We start from the raw sequence: 25,946 nt of genomic DNA, 5'->3' as shown, positions 1-25,946 counted from the left end.
AGCTCCCAGCTGTGCCCTGGACACCATTTGTGAATTGATCGCCCCCCATCTAGCTTCAGAGTTTGTTCTGTTAGGTGACCTAAACTGGGATATGCTTAACACCCCGGCAGTCCTACAATCTAAGCTAGATGCCCTCAATCTCACTCAAATCATCAAGGAACCCACCAGGTACAACCCTAACTCTGTAAACAAGGGCACCCTCATAGACGTCATCCTGACCAACTGGCCCTCCAAATACACCTCCGCTGTCTTCAACCAGGATCTCAGCGATCACTGCCTCATTGCCTGTATCCGCTACGGAGCCGCAGTCAAACGACCACCCCTCATCACTGTCAAACGCTCCCTAAAACACTTCTGTGAGCAGGCCTTTCTAATCGACCTGGCCCGGGTATCCTGGAAGGACATTGACCTCATCCCGTCAGTTGAGGATGCCTGGTCTTTCTTTAAAAGTAACTTCCTCACAATTTTAGATAAGCATGCTCCGTTCAAAAAATGCAGAACTAAGAACAGATATAGCCCCTGGTTCACTCCAGACCTGACTGCCCTCGACCAGCACAAAAACATCCTGTGGCGGACTGCAATAACATCGAATAGTCCCCGCGATATGCAACTGTTCAGGGAAGTCAGGAACCAATACACACAGTCAGTCAGGAAAGCTAAAGCCAACTTCTTCAGGCAGAAGTTTGCATCCTGTAGCTCCAACTCCAAAAAGTTCTGGGACACTGTGAAGTCCATGGAGAACAAGATCACCTCCTCCCAGCTGCCCACTGCACTGAGGCTACCACCACCGATAAATCCATGATTATCGAAAACTTCAACAAGCATTTCTCAACGGCTGGCCATGCCTTCCGCCTGGCCACTCCAACCCCGGCCAACAGGCCCCCCCCCCCCCCCCCCGCAGCTACTCGCCCAAGCCTCTCCAGGTTCTCCTTTACCCAAATCCAGATAGCAGATGTTCTGAAAGAGCTGCAAAACCTGGACCCGTACAAATCAGCTGGGCTTGACAATCTGGACCCTCTATTCCTGAAACTATCCGCCGCCATTGTCGCAACCCCTATTACCAGCCTTTTCAACCTCTCTTTCATATCGTCTGAGATCCCCAAGGATTGGAAAGCTGCTGCAGTCATCCCCCTCTTCAAAGGGGGCGACACCCTGGACCCAAACTGCTACAGACCTATATCCATCCTGCCCTGCCTATCTAAGGTCTTCGAAAGCCAAGTCAACAAACAGGTCACTGACCATCTCGAATCCCACCGTACCTTCTCCGCTGTGCAATCTGGTTTCCGAGCCGGTCACGGGTGTACCTCAGCCACGCTCAAGGTACTAAACGATATCATAACCGCCATCGATAAAAGACAGTACTGTGCAGCCGTCTTCATAGACCTTGCCAAGGCTTTCGACTCTGTCAATCACCGTATTCTTATCGGCAGACTCAGTAGCCTCGGTGTCTCGGATGACTGCCTTGCCTGGTTCACCAATTACTTTGCAGACAGAGTTCAGTGTGTCAAATCGGAGGGCATGCTGTCCGGTCCTCTGGCAGTCTCTATGGGGGTGCCACAGGGTTCAATTCTCGGGCTGACTCTTTTCTCTGTATATATCAATGATGTTTCTCATGCTGCGGGCGATTCCCTAATCCACCTCTACGCAGACGACACCATTCTATATACTTCCGGCCCGTCCTTGGACACAGTGCTATCTAACCTCCAAACGAGCTTCAATGCCATACAGCACTCCTTCCGTGGCCTCCAACTGCTCTTAAACGCTAGTAAAACCAAATGCATGCTTTTCAACCGTTCGCTGCCTGCACCCGCACGCCTGACCAGCATCACCACCCTGGATGGTTCCGACCTTGAATATGTGGACATCTATAAGTACCTAGGTGTCTGGCTAGACTCTAAACTCTCCTTCCAGACCCATATCAAACATCTCCAATCGAAAATCAAATCAAGAGTCGGCTTTCTATTCCGCAACAAAGCCTCCTTCACTCACGCCGCCAAACTTACCCTAGTAAAACTGACTATCCTACCGATCCTCGACTTCGGCGATGTCATCTACAAAATTGCTTCCAACACTCTACTCAGCAAACTGGATGCAGTTTATCACAGTGCCATCCGTTTTGTCACTAAAGCACCTTATACCACCCACCACTGCGACTTGTATGCTCTAGTCGGCTGGCCCTCGCTACATATTCGTCGCCAGACCCACTGGCTCCAGGTCATCTACAAGTCCATGCTAGGTAAAGCTCCGCCTTATCTCAGTTCACTGGTTACGATGGCAACACCCATCCGTAGCACGCGCTCCAGCAGGTGTATCTCACTGATCATCCCTAAAGCCAACACCTCATTTGGCCGCCTTTCGTTCCAGTTCTCTGCTGCCTGTGACTGGAACGAATTGCAAAAATCGCTGAAGTTGGAGACTTTTATCTCCCTCACCAACTTCAAACATCTGCTATCTGAGCAGCTAACCGATCGCTGCAGCTGTACATAGTCTATTGGTAAATAGCCCACCCATTTTCACCTACCTCATCCCCATACTGTTTTTATTTATTTATTTTTCTGCTCTTTTGCACACCAATATCTCTACCTGTACATAACCATCTGATCATTTATCACTCCAGTGTTAATCTGCATAATTGTAATTATTCGCCTACCTTCTCATGCCTTTTGCACACAATGTATATAGACTCCCCTTTTTTCTACTGTGTTATTGACTTGTTAATTGTTTACTGCATGTGTAACTCTGTGTTGTCTGTTCACACTGCTATGCCTTATCTTGGCCAGGTCGCAGTTGCAAATGAGAACTTGTTCTCAACTAGCCTACCTGATTAAATAAAGGTGAAATAAAAAATAAATTTTTTTAAAAAATTAGATTTGAACCCTAACCTTAACCACACTGCTAACCTTATGCCTAACCTTCACATTAAAATAAAAACAAAAAGCTAATTTCTGTTGCCAATTTTGACTTTGTGGCTGTAGAATCTGACTTTGTGGCTGTAGAATCTGACTTTGTGGCTGTAGAATCTGACTTTGTGGCTGTAGAATCTGACTTTGTGGCTGTAGAATCTGACTTTGTGGCTGTAGAATCTGACTTTGTGGCTGTAGAATCTGACTTTGTGTCACTGTGTCAGTGAGTGTGATGTGTGTGATGTGTCAGTGTGTATGATGTGTCAGTGTGTCAGTGTGTATGATGTGTCAGTGTGTCAGTGTGTATGATGTGTCAGTGTGTATGATGTGTCAGTGTGTATGATGTGTCAGTGTGTCAGTGAGTGTGATGTGTCAGTGTGTGTGATGTGTCAGTGTGTGTGATGTGTCAGTGAGTGTGATGTGTCAGTGTGTCAGTGTGTGGGATGTGTCAGTGTGTCAGTGTGTGTGATGTGTCAGTGTGTCAGTGAGTGTGATGTGTCAGTGTGTCAGTGAGTGTGATGTGTCAGTGTGTCAGTGAGTGTGATGTGTCAGTGTGTCAGTGTGTGATGTGTCAGTGTGTGTGTGATGTGTCAGTGTGTCAGTGTGATGTGTCAGTGTGTGTGATGTGTGTGTGATGTGTCAGTGTGTGTGATGTGTCAGTGTGTCAGTGTGTGTGATGTGTCAGTGTGATGTGACAGTGTGTGTGATGTGTCAGTGTGTCAGTGTGTCAGTGTGTCCGTGTGATGTGTCAGTGTGATGTGTCAGTGTGTCAGTGTGGTGTGTCAGTGTGTGTGATGTGTCAGTGTGTGTGATGTGTCAGTGTGTCAGTGTGATGTGTCAGTGTGTGTGATGTGTCAGTGTGTGTGATGTGTCAGTGTGTCAGTGTGTGTGATGTGTCAGTGTGTCAGTGTGTGTGATGTGTCAGTGTGTCAGTGTGTGTGATGTGTCAGTGTGTCAGTGTGTGTGATGTGTCAGTGTGTCAGTGTGTGTGATGTGTCAGTGTGTCAGTGTGTGTGATGTGTCAGTGTGTCAGTGTGTGTGATGTGTCAGTGTGTGTGATGTGTCAGTGTGATGTGTCAGTGTGTGTGATGTGTCAGTGTGTCAGTGTGATGTGTCAGTGTGTGTGATGTGTCAGTGTGTGTGATGTGTCAGTGTGTGTGATGTGTCAGTGTGTGTGATGTGTAAGTGTGTCAGTGTGTGTGATGTGTCAGTGTGATGTGCTCTTTGTATATCTGTGGATACGTGTGTATCAATGTCTATGATGGAAGTCCAGTGTCTTGTTGTATATCAATACTTCCTCTTGTCTGAGATCAGAACTGATTACATCCTTATTGGCTCCAGGAGACAGACGAAGTGGCGTTGTGAGGTGTGTGTGTTTGTGTGCGTGGTGCATGCGTGTGTTCTGAGGGACAGTGTGAATGAGTGGGGGGTTTGGGAGAAGGGGGCTGGTCACACTGCTAGGTTTGTGGTTGTGTGGAGCAGGGCCCCTTAGAGCAGGGCCCCCCACCTGACAGCCAGTCAGTCAGCCTAACACACTTTTTATTAACTCCATAGTTTACAAAGGGGTTCCATCAGGGTCAAGCCAAGAGGACCAGTGTGTGTGAGGGGGGTCGTCTGTCCTTTTTTTGGTCTGTTGTTTTCACCTCCTGTTTCTCATCCTTTCACAACCCTCACCTCCTGTTTAAACTTGGCTTGCTCTCATTCCTTTCCTCTCTCCCCCTCTCCTTCTCATCACTCTTTCCCTCTCTCTCTCTCTTCTCTCTCTCTCCCCCTCTTCTTCTCATCTCTCTTTCCCTCTCTCTCTCTCTCTCTCTCTCTCTCTCTCCCCCTCTCCTTCTCATCACTCTTTCCCTCTCTCTCTCTCTTCTCTCTCTCTCCCCCTCTCCTTCTCTCTCTACCTCTTAGTCTCTTTCTCTACCTCCCTCTCTCTTCCTTACGCTCTCTCTCTACCACTCCAAACCTCTCTCTCCAGCTCTACCTCCCCTCTCTCTCTTTTACCCCCTATTCCCCCTTCCCCTCTCTCTTTCTCCCTCAGCCCTAACAATAGCCCCAGTGATTGGTAGCTAGCTAGCATGGAGCTCTGTGAGCCAAGCCCCAGTAGGGCGCAGCTGAGACTGGAGGGCTGGAGGGGTATTATCAGGCTGCTGAGTGAAGTATCCCTCCGTTTGGCTCTCTCTCCATCTCCACCTGCACCAATGAGCCTGCAGCACTGGAGCCACAGCCCTCCCTCTCTACCTCCTTCCTTCCCTCACTTTCTACATTCCTCTCCCATCCTCTCTAGTCTGGAAGGCAGCTGCACTGACTGTGCTGTCCTCTCCCTGTTTCTAGATCGACTGTGCTATCCTCTCCTCGTTTCTAGATTGACTGTGCTATCCTCTCCCTGTTTCTAGATCGACTGTGCTGTCCTCTCCTTGTTTCTAGATTGACTGTGCTGTCCTCTCCTCGTTTCTAGATCGACTGTGCTGTCCTCTCCCTGTTTCTAAATTGACTGTGCTGTCCTCTCCTCGTTTCTAGATCGACTGTGCTGTCCTCTCCCTGTTTCTAGATCGACTGTGCTCTCCTCTCCCTGTTTCTAGATCAACTGTGCTGTCCTCTCCCTGTTTCTAGATTGCCTGTTCCATCCCCCTCATAGTTTCTAGATTCCATTACAGGTCAGGTGATGTGAGAGAGAGAAGAGAGGCAGGTCACATACTACAGAGTCCAGACTTCCAGTTGTAGGCTAAGGCCCTGACTAAAGGCATAGTAGAGACAGGCTGGAGAGGAGATACGTACACTGAGAGCAGAAAGCACAGAGAGAGAGGAACCAAAAAGGAAAGAGACTGTTTTTGCAGAGAGAGAGAGCGCTTGTCTGACTGGACTTCCCCTCCAGCAGGCCCTCAGCCCAGTCAGTCCATTCCTCTGTCCCCCTGGGTATTCTCTGGTCCCTGTGTGTCTCTGACAGATCAGGACCCCACTGAGAACATGGCCCTTTTTAAACGGGAACAGGCATCTGGTGTCATTTCTAAAGCCCCAGGAAAAGAATAGGGGAAATTTCCCATTGAAAGCCGAAAAAGCCCTGTATTTCTCACTGGTTTCATTTCAGAGGGACATCCAGGCCTCCTGTCTTTTATATGGGGCGGCAGGGTAGCCTAGTGGTTAGAGCGTTGGACTAGTAACCGGAAGGTTGCAAGTTCAAACCCCCGAGCCGACAAGGTACAAATCTGTCGTTCTGCCCCTGAACAGGCACCGTTCCTAGGCCGTCATTGAAAATAAGAATTTGTTCTTAACTGACTTGCCTAGTTAAATAAAGGTTAAATAAAAAATATCATCTGTCTGAGTCACTCTTTCATTCCTTTCTCATGGATGACAGCATGGGTATCCCATGTCAGGGTGTCCGCGGGTCCTTAAAGAGTCTTAAAAAGTATTCAATTCATTTATCTGATTTAAAGGCGTCTTAAAATGTCTTAAATTAAGTTTGAAAGTTCGATTTATTTATTTTTTTGAATATTTTACATTTCGTCTTCAATATTTATTTTTACATTTTAAATGCGTTAAGCACTATGTGGGTTGTAATGCTGTAACAACACAGACTAAAACCATGCATAGAAGTCCCATGATGGTGGTAACTGCCCATTACTGATTATCACCTATTAACCACCATGTATTACCATTACTGTACAATATTTCAGTTGTCTATATTACATTTGTTTATTTGATGACTTTATTATTTCATTCCAAGTCATCTCATCTCATCTCTATAGAGCTGCTGCCTATGCTGTCAACAATCACTATCTCAGCAGTTCAAAGTAAAATACGTCTGAATACCTGCTGGATACCAACTATCAATCACTGTATTTTCAGGTAGAGATTCCTCTCGAAGCAACTGCTCTCTCTGTTTCCCCTCTTGATCATGAATTTTTCTGTCTCTTATGTAGCAGGCGTAAAAGAAACACAGACCGGACAAGTAGTCACACAATGGATTATGGTAATTGTAGTTCATTATCACATTTTCTGCACTAAACTATGTAGAACATTGTCCTGTTGGAAACTACAATTCCCTACTACGACACACAGTTTGGGTATGATCTGATTAACTCTAGAGAATTGTATTTATTTATTTTTATTTAACTATGCAAGTCAGTTGAGAACAAATTCTTATTTACAATGACAGCCTAGGAACAGTGGGTTAACTGCCTTGTTCAGGGGAAGAACGACAGATTTTTACCTTATCAGCTCGGGGATATCATCTAGCAACCTTTTGGTTACTGGCCCAGTGCTCTAACCACTACGCTACCTGTCGCCCCACAGAGAAACTGCAGGTCAATGTGCACTATCTGAAATGGAATTCAAATAATGTAACCAATGTGAGTCAGTGACATTTTGGTTAGTTTCTCAGAACTAGTAATTGAGATAATGCTCCAGCAGAATGGAGCAGTGACTATATCAAGTAGCCTATATAGGCCTGTACTGTTACTCGCATGGCTATCTGGCAGTAAATATCATATTTACAGTTAGCAATCTAGCTAATGTGTTTTGAGATCCCACTTCCTCAGGTGCTAACACATGTGGTCAACTCTCCATCTGAAGAGCTAGGCCACTGGGTGTGGAGACATTTGTTCCAGCCCTACTCTAACATCCATACCACTGTTACTGTATAAAACACATGTGGTCAACTCTCCATCTGAAGAGCTAGGCCACTGGGTGTGGAGACGTTTGTTCCAGCCCTACTCTAACATCCATACCACTGTTACTGTATAAAACACATGTGGTCAACTCTCCATCTGAAGAGCTAGGCCACTGGGTGTGGAGACATTTGTTCCAGCCCTACTCAAGCACACCTGAATCAGCTTAGCAAGGTTCTGTTGTTGCCTGTTGAACAGCTGATTGGTATGGTATTGAGCATCATTATACTAAGCTGGTTTTAGTATCGTAGACAACATTCTGATTACAGAGTTTGTGATCTAGCTGTTGATTAGTCCATTCTTATTTTATTTATTATTATTTCACCTTTATTTAACCAGGTAGGCTAGTTGAGAACAAGTTCTCATTTGCAACTGCAACCTGGCCAAGATAAAGCAAAGCAGTTTGACACATACAACACAGAGTTACACATGGAGTAAACAGACATACAATCAATAATACAGTAGAAAAATCTTTCTACAGCATGTACAAATGAGAGAGGTAAGGCAATAGTGAGGCCATGGTGGCAAAGTAATTACAATATAACAATTAAACACTGGAATGGTAGGATGTGCAGAATATGAATGTCCAAGTTGAGATCCTGGGGTGCAAAGGAGCAAGATAAATAAATAAATACAGTATGGGGATGAGGTAGATTGGATGGGCAATTTACAGATGAGCTATGTACAGGTGCAGTTAATATGGGCAACCCCATGCTTCAGCCATCAATAGCCTAGCCACTATGCTACTACAACGGTAAGGCTATAGGATTATACGTATTGATAAAATAGCACACTTGCCAAATATGAGCTAGGCTATAGCTTTCGGTGAAAGAGCCAACCCTAAAAATACTACTTTTTACCAACATGGGCTCATTTCTGGAGAGGAATATTGGCAGGTGTGTGGTGCTCGCAGACCTCAACATTGGTATAAAATTGAATTCCAATTGCCGTTAAAAAGTCTTAAATACCTGATATCTGCATGTTTTACAATCAATATCTTTCTGTATTACAGTACTGTTCTGTATATTTATCCATCCCTCCTTCTTTATTGATCTCCCTCTCCCTCTCTCTCTCTGAAGTCAGTAGTATCTCTATATGTTTTATATTTATCCATCACTCTCTTCTTCTTCTTCTCTCTCTCTATCTCGGTCTCCCTCTCCCTCTCTCTCTCTCTCTGAAGTCAGTAGTATCTCTATATATTTTATATTTATCCATCACTCTCTTCTTCTTCTCTCTCTCTATCTCGGTCTCCCTCTCCCTCTCTCTCTCTCTCTCTCTCCCTCTCCCTCTCTCTCTCTCTCTCTCTGAAGTCAGTAGTATCTCTATATATTATATATTTATCCATCACTCTCTTCTTCTTCTCTCTCTTTCTCTCTCTCGGTCTCCCTCTCCCTCACTTGCTCCCTCCCTGGAGGCTGACTCTCCTGACCCTGTGTGAAACTCAGCAGAGCCACATTCCACCAGACAACCGCCCTGCTCTGGGAAAGTCAGACCCAGCCACAGAGAGAGAGAGAGGGGGGGGGGGGGGGGGGGAGGCTGAGGGGTTGGGGGTATACCACATCATATCTTGACGTTGTTGTTGCAACCTATCATTTGTCATACTTTCATCTCATCGCTTAGTTTTTTCTCACCGATGATTAGGTAAGCCCTGACAACTATCCCTTCTTCATTTGAAAAGGTCTCTCATCCTTCCCCCTCTCTCTCTCTCTCTCTCTCTCTCTCTCTCTCTCTCTCTCTCTCTCTCTCTCTCTCTCTCTCTCTCTCTCTCTCTCTCTCTCTCTCTCTCTCTCTTCCTTTCCCTTCTTCTCTTTCTCTCTCTCTCTCTCTCTCTCTGCCAAAAGCCAAACCCCCAATCACTAATTATATGTATGAGGGATTAAAAAACATGTGGGATAAAGACATCACTTTCTTTTCACACACCCCAGAGGAGAGGAGAGAGGGAATAGGGCCTTAATGAAAAGTGGCGTGTTTACATTTCTTCTCACACTGTACAAACCAGCCTATACACAGACTGTCAGGCGGTGGCCGTGAAGAAGACTACGCCTCACCAAAGGATAGGAGGGGTATAGACGCCTCTCACTGTTCAGGGGTGTATCCTATTAGCTATGCAATTAGCCACTACACATTAACAAAAAAATATAATTTAATACAGGATCTGTTAGCATAAATTATATTTTATTAAATGAATACTTCAGGATTTTGGCTATGAAGCCCTGTGTCTACTTCTCCAGAGTCAGATTAACATATATAATATTTATGTTTCTGCGTGCAGTATGAAGGAAGTTGCTAACTAGCGTTAGCGCAATGATTGTAAGTCTATGGTAACTACTAGCATGCTAGTAGATACCATAGACTTCCAGTCATTGCACTAATGCTAATGAGTACAACAGTATGAGTCATAATACCCATTAAACCTAGCGGTCAAACAGGCAAATGGTTCCAATCGTTTTGTCCACCATTCTCATAGGGGATTTTAGTGACTCTTAAAATAAGGTCTGTTTCATGTAGGCTTACCCTGGCGTGACATTTTGATTACCTTGTAAATCTTTCCCTGACAAGGTGACTTATCAATATATTCGCCTTTATAAACTCCTAATAAATGAAATTCTAATTAGCTTCTAATGTGGCTATCATAAACAACTACAAAATGCCATGATGATCTGGACGAGACGGCCAAATCGAGGCAAAGGTAAGAATCTCTTGATTAACTATCTAATGTTAGCTACATGTAGTAATAAATAAGACTACACGAAACACAGCCCTTATTTTAAGTGTTTCTAAATTCCCCTATGAATTGAAAAACGAGTGGAACCATTTCCCTGTTTGACCGCTAGGTTTTATGGGTATTATGACACCTCCACTGTGGGCTGGCAAACTACCTCTAACTTCCTTCATACTGGTTTCAGAGGCGTAAACTGGTCTCCATGAGTTCATCTGACTCTGGGGGAGTAGATAAAGCACCTCATTGCCAAAATCCCAAAGTTTCCTTTTAACACAAATAAGTTTGCTTTACAGAACCTTTTTTTGTTTAAGTTTTACAGCAAATGTCCTGCAATTTGACACAATTTGCCATTATGTCATGTTAATATGATATCTGAATAAGAGTGACGAACAAAATCAATGTGGGACCCCTGCAGGTCAGTACCCCTGCAGGTCAGTACCTCTGGGCACGTGCCCGGTCGGTAATTTGGCCATGATTACTACCAGTTTAGATAGCTGGCTAGACTAACTAGACTAATATACCAATCTAATGAAGGTAGACTCAGAGAAATGACGTGGCCACGAGCAGCACTACAGATATTGAGATCAGCGAGATGCAAGACACACACAGTTTCTGCACATTTGCACTGATTCGCAGTCTTCCTTTGTTTTCCTTCCTCATAGCAGCAGCAGCTACCATCATATCATATGGTTATGTGTCTTCCTTCCTCATAGCAGCAGCAGCAGCTACCATCATATCATATGGTTATGTGTCTTCCTTCCTCATAGCAGCAGCAGCTACCATCATATCATTGCTGCTGAGGGTATTACACTGTCAGCAGTAAGACAGTTCATGTAGGGTAACTAACTAACTCAATTATGCATTGAGGGCCTATCTCTCAACATAGGTGTGTGTGTGTGTGTGTGTGTGTGTGTGTGTGTGTGTGTGTGTGTGTGTGTGTGTGTGTGTGTGTGTGTGTGTGTGTGTGTGTGTGTGTGTGTGTGTGTGTGTGTGTGTGTGTGTGTGTGTGTGTGTGTGTGTGTGTGTGTGTGTGTGTGTGTGTGGGTACAGTCTAAAAAGGTGAGACAGTGCAGACATTGAGTGCGGGGTGGCCTCGGATGAACAAGCTACTCAACGTATCTCCCCTCCTCTCCTCCCTCCATCCCTTTCTCTGTCTTTGTCTTTCCCCTGTGTTTGTTCAGCAGTCATTACTTCCTGCTTCTGAGCCACTACATTTTGACATGACAAAAGGACCCCTTGCATTCTGCAATACTGTGTGTGTGCTTGTGTGTGTGTGCACGTTGCGTGTGTTTGCATGCGTACATGAGTGTGTGTGTGCTTGTTTGTGTGCGCGTTGCGTGTGTGTGTGTGTGTGTGAGAGAGAGAGAGAGAGATTTGTCTGTGTGAGAAATTTGTCTGTGTGGGGTTTGTTTCTTTGGTCTCAGACTGCCATTCACACACAGTGCTATCTGCCCAGTGATCTCTCCTGGAGGTTTAGTATTTAGCAGAGTGATGGATGTTGTCTGCCTGTCATTAGGTGGGCTTGCTCTCTCTCTCTGTCTCTCTCTGTCTCTGTCTCTCTCTCTGTCTCTCTCTCTCTCTCTCGGTCTCGCTCTCTCTCTCTCTGTCTCTCTCTCTGTCTCTTTCTCTCTCTCTGTCTCTCTGTCTCTTTCTCTCGCTCTCTCTCTGTGTGTCTCTCTCGCTCTCTCTCAACCTGTCTCTCTCTTTTTGTCTCTCTGTCTCTCACTCTCTCTCTCTCTTTTTTTCTCTCACTCTCTCTCTCTCTCTGTCTCTCTCGCTCTCTCTCTCTATCTGTCTCTCTCTCTTTGTCTCTCACTCTCTCGCTCTCTCTCTCTGTTTCTCACTCTCTCTCTCTGTCTCTCTCTCTATCTGTCTCTCTCTCTTTTTGTCTCTCGCTCTCTCTCTGTCTCTCTCTCGCTTTCTCTCCCCTCTCTTTCTCTCTCTCTGTCCTTCTGTCTACCTTCCCCATTGCCCTCTGGCTCTCTCTCCCTCTCTTGCTAACCCCCTCCCCTTCCCTCCCAACTCTCCCTCCCCTCCCTCCCTCTACTCATCTTTTCCTCTTCCTGTTGGCCAGGGGTACGGTAAATGAGGACATCCCCATGTTTATTGAAGACATACTGTGCTGTATCTAGGGAGCTCAGCTCATGGTTAATACTGTACTGTATCTAGGGAGCTCAGCTCATGGTAATACTGTACTGTATCTAGAGAGCTCAGCTCATGGTTAATAATGTACTGTATCTAGAGAGCTCAACTCATGGTTAATACTGTACTGTATCTAGAGAACTCAGCTCATGGTTAATACTGTACTGTATCTAGAGAGCTCAGCTCATGGTTAATACTGTACTGTATCTAGAGAGCTCAGCTCATGGTTAATACTGTACTGTATCTAGAGAGCTCAGCTCATGGTTAATACTGTACTGTATCTAGAGAGCTCAGCTCATGGTTAATACTGTACTGTATCTAGAGAGCTCAGCTCATGGTTAATACTGTACTGTATCTAGAGAGCTCAGCTCATGGTTAATACTGTACTGAGTCTAGAGAGGTGAGCTCATGGTTAATACTGTACTGTATCTAGAGAGCTCAGCTCATGGTTAATACTGTACTGTATCTAGAGAGCTCAGCTCATGGTCAATACTGTACTGTATCTAGAGAGCTCAGCTCATGGGGTGCTATATATGAGATAGTGATCCTGGATGGGCACCCTGGATGGGCCTGTTCAGCAGTGTGTAAAAACTGTCCGTTCTTTTCAATTTGTCTATGTGTACAGACTCTCTCTCACTCTCTCTCATAGAACTCTCTTACAGTTTGTCTCTGTGTACAGACTCTCTCTCACTCTCTCTCATAGAACTCTCTTACAGTTTGTCTCTGTGTACAGACTCTCTCTCATAGAACTCCCTTATAATTTGATGTCCTTTAGCATTTGGGATCTTAATCCTCTACTGCCCCCCTCTCTTCTCCTCTCTTCCTCCTCTCTCTTCTTCTCATCCTTATCCTCCCAACATATCCTCCTCTTCCACTCCTCTCCTCCTCCTTACTCTTGGCTCCGTCAGACTGGCACCCCGTGTGTCTGAGACGGCAGGAGGGAAGAGGAGGGGAAAGAAGGGTGGGAATAGAGGGGTCCTTCTGGCCTTGGGCCCGTCGCTGTTGGCATCCACTTAATCTGGATAATAAAACAAGGAACATTTTGCCAAGTTTGGACATTTTGCCGGTCCCCACAAGGAAAAATGCTATTTTAGGTTTAGGGTTACAATTAGGGTTAGGGTTAGAATTAAGGATAGGGTTAGGGGTTATGGTTAGGTTAAGGGTTAAGTTTAGGGTTAGGGAAAATAGGATTTGGGATGAGAATCAATGACTTGGTCCCCACGAGAAGAACATAACATGCATGTGTTCGTGAATGAGAGTCAGTGTTTGAATGCGTGTGTTGGTGTCCACCACTACTCTCCTATGCTCTTAGGCTCAGGCTTCTGACTTTCCCACAGAACATGTAGGTCTGTCTGTCTGTCTGTCTGTTTGTCTGTCTGTCTGCCTGTCTGTCTACCTGTCTGTCTCTGAGCCCCAGCTTAGCTTCAGAGCACCACAGCCAGACTACCATACTGCCACACTACCACGCTGCCATGCTACAACACTGCCACGCTGCCACGCTACCACACTACCACGCTACCACACTACCACGCTACCACACTGCCACACTACCAGACTACCACGCTACCAGACTACCACGCTTCCACACTACCACGCTACCACACTACCAGGCTACCACACTACCACGCTACCAGGCTACCACACTACCACGCTACCACACTACCAGACTACCACGCTACCACACAACCACACTACCAGACTACCAGACTACACCAACAACATGGTACGTGTCTTTTTGTTGGTTCAGTTGTGATCCCAGTGTAGAACTACAGTGCCAGGCTACCACACTACCACGCTACCACATTACCACGCTACCACACTGCCACGCTACCACGCTACCACACTACCACACTACCAGACTACCACGCTACCAGACTACCACGCTTCCACACTACCACGCTACCACACTACCAGGCTACCACACTACCACGCTACCACACTACCAGGCTACCACACTACCACGCTACCACACTACCAGACTACCACGCTACCACACAACCACACTACCAGACTACACCAACAACATGGTACGTGTGTTTTTGTTGGTTCAGTTGTGATCCCAGTGTAGGTCGACCACAGCTCAGAAGTCCATTGGACTCTATACACATTTTTCTTTGTTAATCACACACACAGACAAAGACATTCAGGCAAGCAGGCACATGTGCAAACACACACCCTCATATATACACACACACAATACGCACACACACACAATACACACATGCATACACACACACTCATTCACACACACACACAATACACACATGCATACACACACACACTCATATTACATATTCTCCACATTCTCACAAGCACACCTTTGTATTAGTGCTAAATGGTTTGGTCTGATGGGATCTCTCATTGAGACTCATTATATTCCTATTGGGTATTATTAGTTCTTATTAGAAGTGTGAGCCAAGGAAAAGTTGAGCAGAGCAGAGAGCTAAGGATTAGACTTAGAGAGAGGTTCTGGCACTATCAGCTCCGTTTAAACTTAAACATGGCTGAAGATATGGGCTGTGTCCCGAAGTGCCTCCCATTCTCTTCATACAGGACCACTTTTCACCAGAGCTCATGGGCCCTGATCAAAAGGAGTGCACTATAAAGGGAACTGGGTGCCATTTGGGATGAAGCCATGCAGTGCACTACATTCACTTACTGCTAGCTGGTAAATCCCTTCAGGGTGCACGGACTACCCAGAACTACCCTGGAAATCATTCAACAACAAACATGAAACGGAGTGTGATGTAGTCTGACTATCTCAGGCTAGTTCAGCCCTAGCCTGGTTCCCAGATATGTGTGTGCTTTTTGTCAACGACTAAATCAACTATCGTTGCTATTCCATACATGTATTTAGTGTTGCTTAGTTTATTTTCTTCCCTTCTGGAAATGTATCTGGCATCAAACAAGAAGGCATTACATGCCTCTCCAGTGGCAGTGGACTAGAGGTCTTCTCATGTCTCAGGTATTCAGGTTGGGGTGGACCAGTCAAGACCTCTACAGTGGACTAGAGGTCTTCTCAGGTCTCAGGTATTCAGGTTGGGGTGGACCAGTCAAGACCTCTACAGTGGACTAGAGGTCTTCTCAGGTCTCAGATATTCAGGTTGGGGTGGACCAGTCAAGACCTCTACAGTGGACTAGAGGTCTTCTCAGGTATTCAGGCTGGGGTGGACCAGTCAAGACCTCTACAGTGGACTAGAGGTCTTCTCATGTCTCAGGTATTCAGGTTGGGGTGGACCAGTCAAGACCTCTACAGTGGACTAGAGGTCTTCTCAGGTCTCAGGTATTCAGGTTGAGGTGGACCAGTTAAGACCTCTACAGTGGACTAGAGGTCTTCTCAGGTCTCAGGTATTCAGGTTGGGGTGGACCAGTCATGACCTCTACAGTGGACTAGAGGTCTTCTCATGTCTCAGTTATTCAGGTTGGGGTGGACCAGTCAAGACCTCTACAGTGGACTATGACGATAGTGTAAAAGGACTAAAGCACCGATCTGCTATTCTCAGCTAGCTAGCAGTTAGGCCCCACAATGTAAATGTTAATTCAGTACATTAAACACACAGACCCCTACTGTAATATTCATGCCCTTATAGGAACTTGAACTTGAGGAGAAAGTACAGACTAATGCCCTGTCACACACAGAATGCAGTCGTGAAGCCACACATACAGTACATTCCCTCTTATCAACATGTACAGTTGAAGTCGGAAGTTTACGTACACTTAGGTTGGAGTCATTAACATTTTGTGAATAGGGAATTTTTACTAGGTTTAAATGTCAGGAATTGTGAAAAACTGAGTTTAAATGTATTTGGCTATGGTGTATGTTAACTTCCGACTTCAACTATATGTGCTTGCAAATACAGCTACAGTTGAAGTCAGAAGTTTACATACACCTTAGCCAAATACATTTAAACTAAGTTTTTCACAATTCCTGACATTTAAAACTAGTAAAACTTCCCTGTCGTAGGTCAGTTCGGATCACCACTTTATTTTAAGAATGTGACATGTCAGAATAATAGTAGAGATAATTATTTATCTCAGTTTTTATTTGATTTCTTTCACCACATTCCCAGAAGTTCACATACACTCAATTAGTATTTGGTAGCATTGCCTTTAAATTGTTTAACTTGGGTCAAACGTTTTGGGTAGCCTTCCACAAGCTTCCCACAATAAGTTGGGTGAATTTTGGCCCATTCCTCCAGACAGAGCTGGTGTAACTGAGTCAGGTTTGTAGGCCTCCTTGCTCGCACACACGTATTCAGTTCTGGGCACAAATTTTCTATAGGATTGAGGTCAGGGCTTTGTGATGGCCACTCCTATACCTTGACCTTGTTGTCCTTTGGAAGCATGCTTGGGGTCATTGTCCATTTGGAAGACCCATTTGCGACCAAGCTTTAACTTCCTGATTGATGTCTTGAGATGTTGCTTCATTATATCCACATTTTCCATCCTCATGATGCCATCTATTTTGTGAAGCGCACCAGTCCCTCCTGCAGCACAACATGATGCTGCCACCCCTGTGCTTAATGGTTGGGATGGTGTTCTTCGGTTTGCAAGCCTCCTCCTTTTTCCTCCAAACATTATGGCCAAACAGTTCTATTTTTGTTTCATCAGACCAGAGGATATTTCTCCAAAAAGTACGATATTTGTCCCCATGTGCAGCTGCAAACCGTAGTCTGGCTTTTTTATGGCGGTTTTGGAGCAGTGGCTTCTTCCTTGCTGAGTGGCCTTTCAGGTTATGTCGATATAGGACTTGTTTTACTGTGGATATTGATACTTTTGTACCTGTTTCCTCTAGCATCTACACAAGGTTCTTTGCTGTTGTTCTGGGATTGATTTGCACTTTTCGCACCAAAGTACGTTAATCTCTAGGAGACAGAACGCATCTCCTTCCTGAGCGGTAGGACGGCTGCGTTGTCCCATGGTGTTTATACTTGCGTACTATCGTTTGTACAGATGAATGTGGTACCTTCAGGCGTTTGGAAATTGCTCCCAATGATGAACCAGACTTGTGGAGGTCTACAATTATTTTTCTGAGGTCTTGGCTCATTTCTTTTGATTTTCCCATGATGTCAAGCAAAGAGGCACTGAGTTTGAAGGTAGGCCTTGAAATATGTCCACAGGAAAACCTCCAATTGACTCAAATGACGTCAATTAGCCTATCAGGAGCTTCTAAAGCCATGACATTTTCTGGAATTTTCCAAGCTTTGAATTAAAAGTGAAATAATCTGTCTGTAAACAATTGTTGGAAAAATTACTTGTGTCATGCACAAAGTAGATGTCCTAACCGTCTTGCCAAAACTATAGTTTGTTAACAAGAAATGTGTGGAGTGGTTGAGAAACGACTCCAATCTAAGTGTATGTAAACTTCTGACTTCAACTGTACATACACATGGCATGGCAATATGCATACTCAGTGTATATTCAGTAGGCCTCTTCTTATATATGATCTTAGCAGGCACGCACTCGCTCATACACAGTTGCACACACACACACACACACACTCAAACCGTTTATCAACAGCTGTGAGAGTTGACTTTAACCTTTCTTTGGGCTGCTGTACGGATTGCTTGATAAATCATTCAACTATTTTTTCTCTATTGTGCTATTTGGGAGTGACGCCCGACACACACACACACACACACACACACACACACACACACACTTGCCTCTGGTCGGTCACAGAGTTCAGTCAGGCTGTCCAGCAGACATCAGCTGTTTGTGGAGGACTCCTCTCCTTCTTTTCCTGGGAATGTGTGTGTGTGTGCGTGCGTGTGTGAGACTTGCGTCTTTGTGTGCATGTAATTGCTCTGTCTTGGGTTGTGTGCCAGCAGCTTGGGACTACAGTGATGGAAAGCTCTTGGATAGTGTGTGTTTGCTTGCCTGTGTTTGTGTGTGTGCTTCGGTGCGTGCATTCATTAGTGTGGTGTGCACACGTTTCCATGCTCTCAGTAATGACTGTGAGAGTAAATGAATGGTGATGTAAAGGGCATTGTAGACTCAGACCAGTGGAATCAGCAACAACGGCACCACTGGTTTAGTTTAGGAACACTTCTCTCTCCAAGAGTCAGGGAAATGAACATCAACCAAGTCTAAGTATGTTTCTCTGTCTGACTTTGTGTGTGTGTGTCTGTCTGTACCATCTATCTTCTGTCTCTCTTTCTGTCTGTCTGTATCTTTATTTTTCTTTCTGATGCTTTCGGTTGTCAGTTGGTCTGTCTTTCTGGTCAGTTGTCAGTTGGTCTGTCTCTCTGGTCAGTTGGTCTGTCTCTCTGGTCAGTTGGTCTGTCACTCTGGTCAGTTGTCAGTTGGTCTGTCACTCTGGTCAGTTGTCAGTTGGTCTGTCTTTCTGGTCAGTTGTCAGTTGGTCTGTCTCTCTGGTCAATTGTCAGTTGGTCTGTCTCTCTGGTCAATTGTCAGTTGGTCTGTCTCTCTGGTCAGTTGTCAGTTGGTCTGTCTCTCTGGTCAGTTGTCAGTTGGTCTGTCTCTCTGGTCAGTTGGTCTGTCTCTCTGGTCAGTTGTCAGTTGGTCTGTCTCTCTGGTCAGTTGGTCTGTCTCTCTGGTCAGTTGGTCTGTCACTCTGGTCAATTGTCAGTTGGTCTGTCTCTTTGGTCAGTTGTCAGTTGGTCTGTCACTCTGGTCAATTGTCAGTTGGTCTGTCTCTCTGGTCAATTGTCAGTTGGTCTGTCTCTCTGGTCAGTTGTCAGTTGGTCTGTCACTCTGGTCAGTTGTCAGTTGGTCTGTCACTGTGGTCCGTTGGTCTGTCTCTCTGGTCAGTTGTCAGTTGGTCTGTCTCTCTGGTCAGTTGGTCTGTCTCTCTGGTCAGTTGTCAGTTGGTCTGTCTCTCTGGTCAATTGTCAGTTGGTCTGTCTCTCTGGTCAGTTGTCAGTTGGTCTGTCACTCTGGTCAGTTGTCAGTTGGTCTGTCTCTCTGGTCAGTTGGTCTGTCCCTCTGGTCAGTTGTCAGTTGGTCTGTCTCTCTGGTCAGTTGGTCTGTCTCTCTGGTCAGTTGTCAGTTGGTCTGTCACTCTGGTCAGTTGTCAGTTGGTCTGTCACTCTGGTCAGTTGTCAGTTGGTCTGTCTCTCTGGTCAGTTGTCAGTTGGTCTGTCACTGGTCAGTTGTCAGTTGGTCTGTCTCTGGTCAGTTGTCAGTTGGTCTGTCTCTCTGGTCAGTTGGTCTGTCTCTCTGGTCAGTTGTCAGTTGGTCTGTCACTCTGGTCAGTTGTCAGTTGGTCTGTCTCTGGTCAGTTGGTCTGTCTCTCTGGTCAGTTGGTCTGTCACTCTGGCCAGTTGTCAGTTGGTCTGTCACTCTGGTCAGTTGTCAGTTGGTCTGTCTCTGGTCAGTTGTCAGTTGGTCTGTCTCTCTGGTCAGTTGGTCTGTCTCTCTGGTCAGTTGTCAGTTGGTCTGTCACTCTGGTCAGTTGTCAGTTGGTCTGTCTCTGGTCAGTTGGTCTGTCTCTCTGGTCAGTTGGTCTGTCACTCTGGTCAGTTGTCAGTTGGTCTGTCACTCTGGTCAGTTGTCAGTTGGTCTGTCTTTCTGGTCAGTTGTCAGTTGGTCTGTCTCTCTGGTCAATTGTCAGTTGGTCTGTCTCTCTGGTCAATTGTCAGTTGGTCTGTCTCTCTGGTCAGTTGGTCTGTCTCTCTGGTCAGTTGGTCTGTCACTCTGGTCAGTTGTCAGTTGGTCTGTCACTCTGGTCAGTTGTCAGTTGGTCTGTCTCTGGTCAGTTGGTGTATCTGTGCCTGTGTGTCCATGTGTCTGTATGTCTGTCAGCAGTTGTCCCACATCAGAGTGGTCTAAATCCTGTACACCTGCAGGGTTGTAAAGGAAAGAATGTCTCTCTCTCTCAGGCTAATCCCACTGATGATTTTCAGCCTCTGCAAAATAATGCCTATTTTCTCGTTTCCTCATCCCTCCTCTCCCCTCCCTTCCCTTTTCATCCTTCTGCTGTCTGTTCCCCTTTTCATCCTTCTGGTGTCTGTTCCCCTTTTCATCCTTCTGCTGTCTGTTCCCCTTTTCATCCTTCTGCTGTCTGTTCCCCTCTTCATCCTTCTGCTGTCTGTTCCCCTTTTCATCCTTCTGCTGTCTGTTCCCCTTTTCATCCTTCTGCTGTCTGTTCCCCTTTTCATCCTTCTGCTGTCTGTCTCTCTCTTTCTTTATTCCCCTCTCTCTGTCTCTTTTCCTCCCTATTCTCTCTTTCATGAGGTCTGTACATGGGGTCTGCAGAATGCTTTATGTGCATAAATTAGATTTAAAATTCTCTCTCTCTTTCTCTCTCTCTCTCTCTCTCTCTCTCTCTCTCTCTCTCTCTCTCTCTCTCTCTCTCTCTAGGGTACAGCCTCTGTTCTCCAGCGTAGATCTGACAATGAGGAGTACGTCGAGGTTGGTCGTCTGGGGCCATCCGACTACTTTGGTGAGTGGATAACGTTACACACACATTCTTAGGCTAATGTTACATTACGGACCCTGTTCAACACACACCAGGAACTGTTAGGAATCTGTTCAACACACACCAGGAACTGTTAGGAACCTGTTCACCACACACCAGGAACTGTTAGGAATCTGTTCAACACACACCAGGAACTGTTAGGAACCTGTTCACCACACACCAGGAACTGTTAGGAACCTGTTCACCACACACCAGGAACTGTTAGGAACCTGTTCAACACACACCAGGAACTGTTAGGAACCTGTTCACCACACACCAGGAACTGTTAGGAACCTGTTCAACACACACCAGGAACTGTTAGGAACCTGTTCAACACACACCAGGAACTGTTAGGAACCTGTTCAACACACACCAGGAACTGTTAGGAACCTGTTCAACACACACCAGGAACTGTTAGGAACCTGTTCACCACACACCAGGAACTGTTAGGAACCTGTTCATCATACACCAGGAACTGTTATGAACCTGTTCAACACACACCAGGAACTGTTAGGAACCTGTTCACCACACACCAGGAACTGTTAGGAACCTGTTCAACACACACCAGGATCTGAATAAAACACAAGGACCTGAAAGGACACAACCTTATAGGGACCCCAACAGTATATGTCATCATCATCATAAGTAATGACCCTCATGAAAGTCATCAGAATGACCCCTGACCTCTGACTCCACCTTGTCCTCCAGGTGAGATCGCCCTGCTGCTGAACAGGCCGCGGGCGGCCACAGTGGTGGCCCGGGGACCCCTGAAGTGTGTGAAGCTGGACCGGCCCCGCTTCGAACGGGTTCTGGGGCCCTGCTCGGAGATCCTAAAGAGGAACATCCAGAGATACAACAGCTTCATCTCTCTCACCGTGTGAGGGGCCACCGGGGGCCAAATGGGGAGGGAAAGGTGCGGGTGGGTGGGGCAGGGGGGTTCTGGTGACAGGGCTTCTTCCTGCCTTTTTTTTCATTTGGCTCTGTTCTTCTAATTCTGATCTTCTTATTCTCCTTCACTTTGACCTGTCCTGTCTCTGTAGCTTTATTTAAATGAACAAGGAAACATGTGGGATGAATGTGGCGAGGACGGACAGACAGTGTGGATGTACTTTAAATAGCTCATATGTTACAGGGGTCATATATGTTTACTGAATACGATACATGCTTGGAGAACGCAATGAATGGAGGTAGATTGCACTTGTATGTATTTTATGAGGTAAACTATAACAGGGGAGGGGTGGGGTAATTCAGGAAGGGAAGTCATGAATTCAGGAAGTGATGTCATGTTTACGTACAGCGATGGAGGAAGTTGGGTGTCTTTGCGCGCTGGTTGTAGTTTTTTGCCTTTTCGCTTTAGGGTCCTGGTCGTTGGTCCGTGGTTGCCATTTCTACGTCAAATCAACCCACTACCTGATGACACAGGCCTTTGTTACCTAAAAACTAGAGGTAGACTTTTATTCTTGTCTGTTTCATTGATCTCAATGCTTTTTAACTGTGCTTGTGTTGCTGGTACGAATGACGATGGGGTGTTTGTTAGAAGTTATATTTTGAATAGGGGTTTTATTGATGGATGCTGCAAATGTGCCATGTGAAGGAGTGTGGCTTTTATTTTGTAAAGATACCTCCATTCTGATGTTTTATCTGAATCTGAATCTGTAAATTGTTCCAAAGGCGCAATAGTGTTTGTTAGATTAACACACACACACACACACACACACACTCTCAAACACATAACACACAGACACGGTCACACACTAACACACACACATGCACATGTACACACACATACACAAACACACGTTCTGACATACACTCATACAGGTGGATATACACACACACACACACACACACACACACACACACACACACACACACTCTCTCAGGACTATAAATTCATAATACAAATGTCTTACACTGGATGCTTTTTCAGCTGATTTTGGTCTGTGTTAAATTGATTGGTGAGATCATTTTCCATCACTTTACAGTTCTTAGCTTTTGGTGAATACAGCAGTTTGATTAACTTGTTTTGATGATGTTGATTTAAATGTTATTATAAATGTTTAAACCAGAGAAATAGACAAAGTTATGTTATTCTCTTTCTAAGTCATTGGAGATTGTGATCTCTATCTCGATTCAAAGTTGCACAATAATTGACCAATGGCAGATGATGTCCAATGGAGCTGACCTATAGAACAGCATCTTTCTGTATTCCACACTCTCATTGGTTCTCATCATATTATTCCATCCTTTTCAGCAAATAAATACAAGCTTCTGAACTCCACTGGTTTCTGTCTTTGTGTTTGCCATATATTTGAACTGTGCTGTTTCACTAAAGTTCTCAACCTAGAAACACTTTACAGACTGTATGTTTTACATCAGTTATCTTGTTGTTTTTAGTCCCACTGGTTTCACTGGTTCTTGGTTTCACTGGTTCTTGGTTTCACTGGTTCTTGGTTTCACTGGTTCTAGGTTTTACTGGTTCTAGGTTTTACTGGAAATAGTTTTTCTGTCGCTCTTCCATTAATTGTTTGTTCTCTACTGGTGTTTCAATGAAATATAGATCATAGTCGGTCTCACATTCCTTCTCATCTCTTACCCTGTCGGCATGTCCTGCATCCTCATTTCTTGATTAGGTCTTGTTCTCTTTTGCTTTTTATGGCTCTCACTCCGCTCTCTCCTCCCACTCCTCCCACCTCTTCCCCTCATTCTCCTACCCACCTACCCTTCCTCTCTCTCCTCCACTCTCTCCATCCCTCTTTTTCTTTCTCCCTCTCTTACCCCCTCCCACTCCTCCACCTCTTCCCCTCATTCTCCTACCCACATACTCTTCCTCTCTCTCCTCCACCTCTTCCCCTCATTCTCCTACCCACCTACCCTTCCTCTCTCTCCTCCACCTCTTCCCCTCATTCTCCTACCCACCTACCCTTCCTCTCTCTCCTCCACCTCTTCCCCTCATCCTCCTACCCGCCTACCCTTCCTCTCTCTCCTCCACTCTCTAAGCCATGTGTCGGTCATCCGTCAGTGTATAGCGGGACGTCAGGATTCCTCACAGCTAGTTTCCACTCTGCTGTGTGGAGTAAAGCTGAAGCCTTGACACATTCCTCCCCATCTTAAAGCCTGCTAAATCAACTGAGGAATGTGGCCTGCACTGAACCAACACCGTTTAGCCCCCCTCACACACAACCACCTGCATGTATGTGAGTGTGCACACAGACACGTTGATAGACACACACATTCATACACACAAACGCATGCTTGCAGACACACACATTCACACCATAAACACACCCACATTCATTTAAATACACACACGCACACACACACACACACACACACACACACACACCCGCCCTGTCTTAGCTGCATACAAAGACACAGAAACACACACACACTGTCCTGCATACACACAGGCACACCACAGCAATCCCAGTGATTATCAGAGGCTCCTGTCAGAACAGCTAGGTTGTGTTTATGTCCCAACATCACCACACTCTCCTCCAGGCCCCAGAGCAACACACAGTACATCTCTACAGTTCACATTATTTCTCCTCTCCTTTCTCCTCTTCCTTCCATTTTTGTTTCCAGTTTTCTGATTCACACTTTATTTCTAGTCGTCCACGTAATTCTTTCTCCCTCATTCCCTTGCCTCGTCACCTCTCACAGTAGCAGAGACGGATGACGAGGTCAGTAGAGGGTCATGTAATAATTGAGGGTTTTCTCATTTTTTTATAGAGACACAACTCACAAACACAAATCAAGCAAATAATACAGTGTTTCAATGCATGTACTGTATGTATGGTGTTGAAGAACAGAATCATTCAGGCCCTGATGAATTCCTCATTATATACGTTCCTCCTTCAAACAGGTAGTCTAACGTTTCACCGTCACCTTCAACATCTCTTCAAACAGGTAGTCTAACGTTTCACCTTCAACATCTCTTCAAACAGGTAGTCTAACGTTTCACCTTCAACATCTCTTCAAACAGGTAGTCTAACGTTTCACCTTCAACATCTCTTCAAACAGGTAGTCTAACGTTTCACCTTCACCTTCAACATCTCTTCAAACAGGTAGTCTAACGTTTCACCTTCAACATCTCTTCAAACAGGTAGTCTAACGTTTCACCGTCACCTTCAACATCTTCCACAGACCGGTGGACACAGCTCAACACTCCAACCCAGAGTGGTTATCTAACCAGAGGTGATGAGCTGTGTCTGACCTGTGTCTTGGTCTATGTAGAGTCCACAGCACCTGATCTGGCTTCCACCCTGGAACTCTGTGAGTGGGCCTGACCTTCATAAAGGCTGAAGTTGGCACTGCTATCAGGGTGCTATGACGAAGCATAACCTGCTTGGACCCCACTGGCTGTGGGCCAGGGTGTAATCAGAGCTGTATTCATAAAGTGTCTCAGGGTAGGAGTGCTGATCTGGTATCAGGTCCCCCCTGCCCAAATAATCGTATCATTATATTATCTAAACTGTAAAACTAATCCTAGATCATATTCCGAGACTTGTGTGAATACGGGCCCAGGACACATGCATGCACACACACACAAACACACACACTATACATACTCTCTCTCTCTCTCTCTCTCTCTCTCTCTCTCTCTCTCTCTCTCTCTCTCTCTCTCTCTCTCTCTCTCTCTCTCTTTCTCTCAGTATCACACACACCACCTGGATATACTGTACAGGGTGACCAAGTTCATTGCCTGAGACATATAGTGCATTCCTCCATATAGCAGTCATCCATCTACACATACCCAGGCCAGGACAGCAGCAGTTCATGCCCAGCCAAAGCTCCCCATCCCTGGGATGATGAGAACCACAGCCCCCTACAACACATCCATCCAGGACAATTGTCTCATTGAATGAATGGTAAGTGCATTGTGTACAGGAAATGGATTATGGCTTTGATTATATAGACATACATATAGCTTTAACACAGGTATCATTAGACAGTTCTGGGAACGTTACATTTGACATGGAGGAATGAGTGAAAGACCAGTTTCCCCTGATTCTTGTGGGAATGAGAGCGTTGTAAGGAGAACCCAGGCCCTCTTGTGAAAGTGTGTTTTGTTTTCCATGTTGTTTAACAGCCAA

General features: G+C 45.5%; 1 protein-coding gene across 1 annotated transcript in view; it reads left to right on the top strand.

Annotated features, from left to right (window-relative positions):
* Nucleotides 1-21,731, top strand: part of LOC139402057 (cAMP-dependent protein kinase type I-beta regulatory subunit-like) — a gene marked incomplete at its 5' end in the record, with an annotated part of 30,849 nt that extends 9,118 nt beyond the window's left edge. Inside the window, 2 exons of the mRNA XM_071146120.1 lie at nt 20,754-20,835; nt 21,559-21,731. Coding sequence (XP_071002221.1) covers nt 20,754-20,835; nt 21,559-21,731 — 255 coding nt within the window. The remainder of the gene's footprint in view (nt 1-20,753; nt 20,836-21,558) is intronic.
* Between the last annotated feature and the right edge of the window lie 4,215 nt (nt 21,732-25,946).

Source organism: Oncorhynchus clarkii, unplaced genomic scaffold (assembly GCF_045791955.1).
Source record: "Oncorhynchus clarkii lewisi isolate Uvic-CL-2024 unplaced genomic scaffold, UVic_Ocla_1.0 unplaced_contig_566_pilon_pilon, whole genome shotgun sequence".
NCBI classification, from domain to species: Eukaryota; Metazoa; Chordata; class Actinopteri; order Salmoniformes; family Salmonidae; genus Oncorhynchus; species Oncorhynchus clarkii.
Note: the sequence above shows the minus strand (reverse complement) of the source record. Positions and strands in the feature narration are given on the sequence as shown.